This window comes from Haliotis rufescens, unplaced genomic scaffold, assembly GCF_023055435.1.
Source record: "Haliotis rufescens isolate VD_foot unplaced genomic scaffold, xgHalRufe1.0.p SCAF_24, whole genome shotgun sequence".
Classification (NCBI taxonomy): domain Eukaryota; kingdom Metazoa; phylum Mollusca; class Gastropoda; order Lepetellida; family Haliotidae; genus Haliotis; species Haliotis rufescens.
In genome coordinates, this window is record NW_025963935.1 from 9,177,756 (window position 1) to 9,188,827 (window position 11,072).

Sequence of the window (11,072 nt, forward strand, 5' to 3'; positions counted from 1 at the left end):
GAAATTGATTTTGGAACCAAACGAGCAGCGTACAAATGGTGCACACCAAACGTAATCAAATACAACAGTGTTGAAAGCAGAACATCCACATAATGTCATGCTATATACACATACATATTTAAGTGTGTGAATAATCCGTGGCTTAAGTGATGGGGTAGAAGACACATTATATATCTCACCCCAAAGGAAACCAAATACAACACTGTTGAGAGCAAGCGTGTCCCAAATGGACTGGTCCAGCGCGCAAAACAACCGTGCAGCATTCTTTAGCGTAGCAGCTGTTTAACCTTCGAAGCACGACTTGTGCTATATTAGGGTATTAAAATATAAAGCATAAAACCCGAACTCTTTTGTGCTAGCAAATATATTAAGTGAAGCGGCAGAGGTTGAGTCCAGTGTTTTGAGTGGGTTGTCGATGTGAATTAGAAGTTACGTTTGTTGCAAGATTTCGTTCGCTCACGCTGTCTGGTACACCTCTCGTCCGATGGGGAGAAGTGCATTGAGCGGTTTTATGAAAGTGTCCCGTGAAGATCCGGGGTAGCATAGGTCTTCAGCAAACCATGCTTGCCGTAAAAGGCGACTAAGCTTGTCGTAAGAGGCGACTAACGGAATCGGGTGGTCAGGCTGGCTGACTTGGTTGATGCATGTCATCGATCCTTATTGCGTGGATCGATGCTCATGAAATCAATCACTGGATTGTCTGGCCTAGGCTCGATTATTTACAGACCGCCGTCATATAGCTGTAATATTGCTGAGAGCGGCGTTAAACAACAAACAAACAAATAAAACAATAATGTATATTTCTAAAAACAATGTATTCTACAAGTATAACTTTACAGTAACTTGCAGTAAGTAAGACAGATGATGGTGATCTCCACCCAATATCCACATTGATCTACTGTGAGCTCCAGCAATTCCCTAACAAGCAGAATCTGAGTTGCTTTTTGTGAACAGTGAATTTTACTTGAGAAACCTATGAGGTCCGGTTTGTTTAAAACAATGTTTTACCTGCGACGACGAACACCAGAGTGAGCAAACAGTGGTTCGTCATGTCTGTGTAGCACGACCAGTCTTCTTACAACCGCCTCAAGTCTACAGCTCCCTGTCCGTGTGTGTCTCTGTTTAGCAGGACCAGTCTCCTTACAGCCACCTCAAGTCTAAAGCTCCCTGTCCTTGTGTGTCTCTGTGTAGCAGGACCAGTCTCCTTATAACCACCTCAAGTCTACAGCTCCCTGCCCTTGTGTGTCTCTGTGTAGCAGGACCGGTCTTCTTACAACCACCTCAAGTCTACAGCTCCCTGCCCTTGTGTGTCTCTGTGTAGCAGGACCAGTCTCCTTACAGCCACCTCAAGTCTAAAGCTCCCTGTCCGTGTGTGTCTCTGTGTAGCAGGACCAGTCTCCTTACAGCCACCTCAAGTCTACAGCTCCCTGCCCTTGTGTGTCACTGTGTAGCAGGACCAGTCTCCTTACAGCCACCTCAAGTCTAAAGCTCCCTGCCCTTCTGTTTCTGTGTAGCAGGACCAGTCTTCTTACAGCCACAAGTCTAAAGCTCCCTGTCCTTCTGTTTCTGTGTGTGAGAAGTTTGTCTCAGTGACTAGGCAACCGAATGTGTACCCGCAGCCGCAGGAGGTGATACCAAAGGGGTATATGGTCATGCCTGAGTTCCTGGGTTCCTGTCAGAGTAGAATAGGTCTTCAGCAAACCATGCTTGCCGTAAAAGGCGACTATGCTTGTCGTAAGAGGCGACTAACGGGATCGGGTGGTCAGGCTCGCTGACTTGGTTGATGCGTGGATCGATGCTCATGCTGTTAATAACTGGAATGTCTGGTCCAGATTCGATTATTTTACAGACCGCCGTCATATAGCTGGCATATTGCTGAGTGCGGCGTTAACATACATACATACATGCATACATACATACATACATACATACATACATACATACATACATACATACATACATACATACATACATACATACATACATACATACATATTTAAGAATTCACTTTCACTTTTTGTGAGTTCATTGGAGTATGAGTGAGCGAGTGAGTATGGATTTACGCCGCTTTTAGCAATATTCCAGTAATATCACGGCGGGGGACACCAGAAATGGGCTTCACACATTGTACCCATGTCGGGAACCGAACCCGGGTCTTCGGCGTGACGAGCGAACGCTTTAACCACTAGGCTACCCGACCGCCCCCATTTGAGTATGAACCTTCATAGAGTTGGTAGAGCTTGCAGTCTGTGGGGTAATTATAGCAGACAGATTTGTTTTCTTCTGGGGATTGTTTCAATATGTTTTTTCAATAATGGAGGCACACGGGTAAACACTAGTGTGCACGTTGTCAATTCTTAAGTATTCATACACCAGCATGTGCTGCCAATACAGTCCCGTCACTAACAGAATTGTGGCAGAACGCGATGATTCATCTTCAACGTAGTTTTAGTGCCGCAACGTCTCCTGATCTACCCCCACAGGGACACACTAATGTATTGTGTGAAAGGCTTCATGTATTGTGTAACAGCCCTAAAGTACTGTTCGTTGCGTTGGTCTTCACCGTTTGCTTCACAAACTGCAGCGTTTGTCACAGTCGTCCTGTCATACGTGGGTGGAGTTAATGGCCCTGTAATTTACAACACTCTCCAACAACAGAGGTGCTGCTTGACTGGTTGGCCGATGTGCTGATTCACAGGCGGAGAATGTCGCACAGAAACATGCTGACAAGGCCCCATTTAGTGTTCAAATCAAATGAAAACCATTATAATTTGGTGAGGTTAAATCGCCGTGTTTCTGCGTGTATCATTGGCCGTACAATGATAATTCTAAACCAGTATGATAAAAGTACCCCATCATTTAATACTTCCATTTTATGCGCTAGCATATTTCCTTACACCCGTATCTTAATACTATCATATTATTTCTTTTGAAACGTAACTTAGTACAATATTATTATTTCATAGATCGGTATTTATATACTATCATAATACTTCCTAAGATCGGAATCTTAATACCATTATATTATTTCCTGAGACCTGTATCTTGATATTATGATAATATTTCCTTAGACCCATTTCGTAAAAAAATATATATCATTTTATCATCCAAAACTGGCTCCCACAGGAGATATCGCTTAGGTGAGATGTAGTGATTTATTTTTCGCCTTTGAAGAGATCACCCGTTTAATAAACATACAGCTGTATAACACATTGTGTAGTACCAAAGCAAGTTTTTATGTACTGTGGGAACAAGTTTCGTTTCACGAACAAATATTGAAAACTCTCAACATCCCTGGGCTTATTCAACGACATGGCTTATGGAGTTGATAGATCACTGAAAGGAGCTCATGCACACTCGATGACCCCAGCAACCCTGTTGCTAGCTGACGTCACATGGCAATGTTTCGCCGGTGGATTTTGCAACAAAATTTCACAACAAATGTCATCGGGTATTGTGACGTGATTGTAAACTTTGTGGTGCAGTATCCATAAAGACGATAGTAGCCCCACGAAACTTGTACGTCTAGATTTATGGGAGTTATTGATAACTTTCTGGAAAGGAACCCTGAGTTTTTAGGTTGGGCCATTGCGCAGGTGTCTGCCTATATTCACACACGACATTGAAATTCTAAAAAAAGTTTTAAACGGCAAGTAAAAAATAAAATACTAAACTCGACCCCGTGTAGTACCAGTATAATGCAACCCGTTTCATAAAATTGGTATTGCACGGGAGCTCGTTTAGTATTCTATATTTATTACCCACGCTCGTCAGATACCAGATACTAAATCACGAGTTTCATAAAATTGGTATTACTCGTTTAGCATTCTATATATCTACATTGTAGATATCGCTGCAATGAAATTGCATCACAATGCTTTGCAGACCATTGTGACGTCATTGGTTACCATGACGTTACAATCAAATGACATCACTAATGGTTCTGCTACTGAAGACACTGCTTATTTCTGTCTACAAACTGAAAAAGTTGGAAACAAGGATGCTGGATGTTAAATAAAATCACATCCTAGCGTCTTTTGATATGAAATATATCAGCACCAGTTGATAAAGGTGCAAAACTCCGAGGCTTGTCTTTAGACCCGTATCTTATTAATATCATATTATTTCCCCAGACACGTATCTTAATACTATCATATTACTTCCTTAAACGTGTACCTTAATACTTTCATATTATTCCCTTAGACCTGTATCTTAATACTATCATATTACTTCCTTAAACTTGTACCTTAATACTTTCATATTATTCCCTTAGACCTGTATCTTAATACTATCATATTACTTCCTTTAACTTGTACCTTAATACTTTCATATTATTCCCTTAGACCTGTATCTTAATACTATCATATTACTTCCTTAAACTTGTACCTTAATACTTTCATATTATTTCCTTAGACCCGTATCTTAATATGAACATATTAGTGCCTTAGACCAGTATCTTAATATGATCATGTTAGTGCCTTAGACCAGTATCTTAATATGATCATATTAGTGCCTTAGACCCCTATGTTAATATGATCATATTAGTGCCTTAAACCCGTATCTTAATTTTATCATGTCAGTGCCTTAGACCCGTATCTTAATACTATGATATTATTTCCATAGACATGTTTCTTAATACTATCATATGTTTCCTTAGACCCGTTTCTTAATGGCATCATATTATTTCCACAGATCCGTGTCTTAAATTTAGGGTATTATTACGTTTGACCCATATCTTAAAACTAACATTTTATTTCCCTGTATCTGTATACTAATACCATTGTGGCATTTCCTTACACCGGAATCTTTACATTATCACATTATTTCCTTAAACGTGTATCTTAATGTCATATTTCTTTCCTACGACCCGTATCTTAATACTGTCCTATTATTTCCTCAGACCTGTATCTTCATGCTATCTTATTCCTTCCTACGACCCGTATCTTAATACATGCATTATCATATGATATCATTAGACCCGTATCTTAATACTGTCCTATTATTTCCTCAGACCTGTATCTTCATGCTATCTTATTCCTTCCTACGACCCGTATCTTAATACATGCATTATCATATGATATCATTAGACCCGTATCTTAATACTGTCCTATTATTTCCTCAGACCTGTATCTTCATGCTATCTTATTCCTTCCTACGACCCGTATCTTAATACATGCATTATCATATGATATCATTAGACCCGTATCTAAATACTGTCCTATTATTTCCTCAGACCTGTATCTTAATGATTTCTTATTGCTCCCTACGACCCGTATCTCAATACATGTATTATCATATTCAATCATTAGACCCGGAACTAAATACTGTCGTATCATATTCTTAGTCCAGTATTTTAATACGTGCATATGATATCATTAGACCCGTATCTAAATACTGTCGTATTATAATCTTAGTCCAGTATCTTAATACTAGCATATAATTTACTTAGACCGTATCTAAATACTGTCGTATCATATTCTTAGTCCAGTATCTTAATACGTGCATATGATATCATTAGACCCGTATCTAAATACTGTCGTATTATATTCTTAGTCCAGTATCTTAATACTAGCATATAATTTACTTAGACCGTATCTAAATACTGTCGTATTATATTCTTAGTCCAGTATCTTAATACTTGCATATGATATCATTAGACCCGTATCTAAATACTGTCGTATTATCTTCTTAGTCCAGTATCTTAATACTAATTTAATTTACTTAGACCGTATCTAAATACTGTCGTTATATATTCTTAGTCCAGTATCTTAATACTAGCATATTATATCATTAGACCCGTATTTTAATCCAGTCGTATTATTTCTTTAGACCCGTATCTTGTTACTGTCGTATATGTCTTTAGATCCGTATCTTAACATAATTTCCTTTGACGCGTACTTTAATACCTTAGTACCTTAACTAGTATGTCACCATCACATTCTTTTCTGAGACACATAAACTGTCTTACCACCCTTCCCGCCGGGCACCTGCAGCCTCGGGCATCACACATGGCCTTGTTCTGACAGTCCTCGTGTGTGCTGCGGAGGCACGGGTTGCCCAGTCAACTTCGCTGTGCAGAGTTGCGTCCCTTGGGCACGCCAGAAACCTATGATTGTGGGTTTGAATCCCGGTTCGCACAAATTATGTTTCTAGGTTTGTGAGCACCATACCCGTGCTCGTGGGTTTCACCGAAGTGGTAAATGTCCAAGACCTGCATCACTTCGGGCTTTCCTCCCACATTAAGCTGACACGCCGTGATATAACAGGAATACTGTTAAAAACGGCGTTAAACCCAACTCACTCACTCACTCACTCACTCACTAACTCACTCGTGTGTGTTGCAGGCTAGTACAGATGAAATGACGTCACATATCCTACAAATACAACTGAAGGACTGTTGCCCATCATAAAACAATAACAATAAACCTGTTACTGGTTTGTCTGACTGTCCTGCCTTCAACACATACTCCCAACACGCCAGACTGTAAAAGGACATTTACACGGTACAACTAGTTGGTACAACTTGTGGTATGTAATAAGTTGTACGAATTGAAGTTGTATGCAATTTGGCGTTCACACAGCAACAAATTGCTTACAACTAGCGGCTGGCGATGTCTATGCCTTTAGAGTTAATTTCTGAATGTCATTTGTATCAGTTCTGTATTTTGTGCCAGTATTTATTGTCTACCTCAAAGTGTAAAATGAATTACTAAAATAACAATGGTTTGAAAGAAAGAGTTACTATCTATATCGACCCGTTAAGATCCGGGGTAGAATAGGCCTTCAGCAACCCATGCTTGCCGTAAAAGGCGAATATGCTTGTCGTAAGAGGCGACTAACGGGATCGGGTGGTCAGGCTCGCTGACTTGCAGGTCATCGTATCCCAGTTGCGTGGATCGATGCTCCTGATGTCAATGACTGGATTGTCTGTCCTAGACTCGATTATTTACACACCGCCGTCATATAGCTGGAATATTGCTTCGTGCGGCGTTAAAAAACAAACAAACAAACAAACAAACTGAAAGAAAGAGTGCTTAATGTTGTCCAAGATTCTGTTTGGCAAAAAAATAACTTGCAAATGTAGCCACTTTTAATTGCACATCGATAAGTGTATTTTGCCACGAAACATTATATTTGGCGAAACATTTTACTCATTCGATACAAAGACATTTGATGTTTATATGGCGAAGATAGATGTTACTCGGACGTTAAAACAAGACGGAGAGGTGTTCACTGATCCGTGAAAAAGGGGCATAAGAGCGCTGTGCCGTAGGTCGTTGTAACTCGGTTGTCATGCTGAGAATTTGCCATGGCTCACAATATATACTTGTATTGTTTTGTTCATAAGTCACCAAACATATTGATGCTGAAATTGGTACTACAAATAAAGTTTCATTACATTTTTCCACTAATCTCCGTTCTTAGAATTAAATATATATAACGCAAAGAACATAATTTTATGGTTTTTCGACGCAACAGGAGATCTTTCTGTGAAAAATGTCTTGAATAAATTTAGCTGTTCGTTGATATTAATAAAGTCACGCATCAATATTTATTATAAACATTCAAAGATATTTTTCCAACTGGACATGAACATATGGTTTAATGCTTTCTCTTTCCAAAGTTGCGGATATTCGGTACAATGTTGCCACATTCAAAGGAAAAAATAAGTACAAAATGAAATGACTTATTAACCTAAATTTATGTGCAAGAATGAATTTTTCTCGAATCTCCAAAGAAAATGTGTACGTTCTGCTGTTTTGTCAAGATGGTTCTACTAAGCAACACAACAGGGTCAAGATGATTGTAATATGCGACACAACAGGGTCAAGGTGGTTGTAATATGCGACACAACAGGGTCAAGATGGTTGTAATATGCGACACAACAGGGTCAAGATGGTTGTAATGTGTGACACAACAGGGTCAAGATGGTTGTAATATGCGACACAAGGTCTTGATGGTTGTAATATGCGACACAACAGGGTCAAGGTGGTTGTAATATGCGACACAACAGGGTCAAGGTGGTTGTAATATGCAACACAACAGGGTCAAGATGGTTGTAATATGCCACACAACAGGGTCAAGATGGTTGTAATATGCGACACAACAGGGTCATGATGGTTGTAATATGCGACACAAGGTCTTGATGGTTGTAATATGCCACACAACAGGGTCAAGATGGTTGTAATATGCCACACAACAGGGTCAAGGTGGTTGTAATATGCGACACAACAGGGTCAAGTCGGTTGTAATATGCTACACAACAGGGTCAAGATGGTTGTAATATGCGACACAACAGGGTCAAGATGGTTGTAATATGCGACACAACAGGGTCAAGATGGTTGTAAAATGCGACACAACAGGGTCAAGATGGTTGTAATATGCGACACAACAGGGTCAAGGTGGTTGTAATATGCGACACAACAGGGTCAAGATGGTTGTAAAATGCGACACAACAGGGTCAAGATGGTTGTAATATGCCACACAACAGGGTCAAGGTGGTTGTAATATGCGACACAACAGGGTCAAGGTGGTTGTAATATGCAACACAACAGGGTCAAGATGGTTGTAATATGCCCACACAACAGGGTCAAGATGGTTGTAATATGCGACACAACAGGGTCATGATGGTTGTAATATGCGACACAATGTCTTGATGGTTGTAATATGCCACACAACAGGGTCAAGATGGTTGTAATATGCCACAAAACAGGGTCAAGATGGTTGTAATATGCCACACAACAGGGTCAAGGTGGTTGTAATATGCGACACAACAGGGTCAAGTCGGTTGTAATATGCTACACAACAGGGTCAAGATGGTTGTAATATGCGACACAACAGGGTCAAGATGGTTGTAATATGCGACACAACAGGGTCAAGATGGTTGTAAAATGCGACACAACAGGGTCAAGATGGTTGTAATATGCGACACAACAGGGTCAAGATGGTTGTAATATGCGACACAACAGGGTCAAGATGGTTGTAAAATGCGACACAACAGGGTCAAGATGGTTGTAATATGCCACACAACAGGGTCAAGATGATTGAAATATGCCACACAACAGGGTCAAGATGGTTGTAATATGTCCACACAATTGGGTCATGATGGTTGTAATATGCCACACAACAGGGTCAAGATGGTTGTAATATGCGACACAACAGGGTCAAGATAGTTGTAATCTGTGACAAATAGGGTCAAGATGGTTGTAATATGCGATACAATAGTGTCAAGATGGTTGTAATATGCGACACAACAGGGTCAATATGGTTGTAATATGCGACACAACAAGGTCAAGTCGGTTGTAATATGCTACACAACAGGGTCAAGATGGTTGTAATATGCGACACAACAGGGTCAAGATGGTTGTAATATGTCCACACAATTGTGTCATGATGGTTGTAATATGCCACACAACAGGGTCAAGTCGCTTGTAATATGCGACACAACAGGGTCAAGATGGTTGTAATATGCCACACAACAGGGTCAAGATGGTTGTAATATGCGACAGAACAGGGTCAAGATGGTTGTAATATGCGAAAAATAGGGTCAAGATGGTTGTAATATGCGATACAATACTGTCAAGATGGTTGTAATATGCGACACAACAGGGTCAATATGGTTGTAATATGCGACACAACAAGGTCAAGTCGGTTGTAATATGCTACACAACAGGGTCAAGATGGTTGTAATATGCGACACAACAGGGTCAAGATGGTTCTAATAACTAACACAAGGTCTTGATGGTTGTAATATGCGACACAACAGGGTCAAGGTGGTTGTAATATGCGACACAACAGGGTCAAGATGGTTGTAATATGCGACACAACAGGGTCAAGATGGTTGTTATATGTCCACACAACAGGGTCAAGATGGTTGTAATATGCGACACAACAAGGTCAAGTCGGTTGTAATATGCGACACAACAGGGTCAAGATGGTTGTAATATGCGATACAACAAGGTCAAGTCGGTTGTAATATGCTACACAACAGGGTCAAGATGGTTGTAATGTGCGACACAACAGGGTCAAGATGGTTGTAATATGCGACACAACAGGGTCAAGATGGTTGTAATATGCGACACAACAGGGTCAAGATGATTGAAATATGCCACACAACAGGGTCAAGATGGTTTTAATATGCGACACAACAGGGTCATGATGGTTGTAATATGCGACACAACAGGGTCATGATGGTTGTAATATTCCACACAACAGGGGCCAGATGGTTGTAATATGCGACACAACAGGGTCATGATGGTTGTAATATTCCACACAACAGGGTCAAGATGGTTGTAATATGCGACACAACAGGGTCAAGATGGTTGTAATATGCTACACAACAGGGTCATGATGGTTGTAATATTCCACACAACAGGGTCAAGATGGTTGTAATATGTCCACACAACAGGGTCATGATGGTTGTAATATTCCACACAACAGGGTCAAGATGGTTGTAATATGTCCACACAACAGGGTCAAGATGGTTGTAATATGTCCACACAACAGGGTCAAGATGGTTGTAATATGCCACACAACAGGGTCAAGATGGTTGTAATGTGCGACACAACAGGGTCAAGATGGTTGTAATATGCCACACAACAGGGTCAAGATGGTTGTAATATTCCACACAACAGGGTCAAGATGGTTGTAATATGTCCACACAACAGGGTCAAGATGGTTGTAATATGCCACACAACAGGGTCAAGATGGTTGTAATATGCGACACAACAGGGTCAAGATGGTTGTAATATGCCACACAACAGGGTCAAGATGGTTGTAATATGCGACACAACAGGGTCATGATGGTTGTAATATTCCACACAACAGGGGCAAGATGGTTGTAATATGCGACACAACAGGGTCATGATGGTTGTAATATGCCACACAACAGGGTCAAGATGGTTGTAATATGTCCACTCAATAGGGTCAAGATGGTTGTAATATGTCCACACAACAGGGTCAAGATGGTTGTAATATGCAACACAACAGGGCCAAGATGGTTGTAATATGCGACACAACAGGGTCAAGATGGTTGTAATATGTCCACACAATAGGGTCAAGATGGTTGTAAT

At 40.4% G+C, this 11,072-nt stretch overlaps 1 protein-coding gene across 1 annotated transcript in view; it reads right to left on the minus strand.

Moving 5' to 3' along the window:
• The window catches only part of LOC124126958 (multiple epidermal growth factor-like domains protein 10), a 62,575-nt gene extending 61,495 nt beyond the window's left edge, over positions 1-1,080 (minus strand). The window contains exon 1 of the mRNA XM_046490483.2: positions 1,009-1,080. Coding sequence (XP_046346439.2) covers positions 1,009-1,051 — 43 coding nt within the window. The 5' untranslated portion in view covers positions 1,052-1,080. The remainder of the gene's footprint in view (positions 1-1,008) is intronic.
• Positions 1,081-11,072: the final 9,992 nt, after the last annotated feature.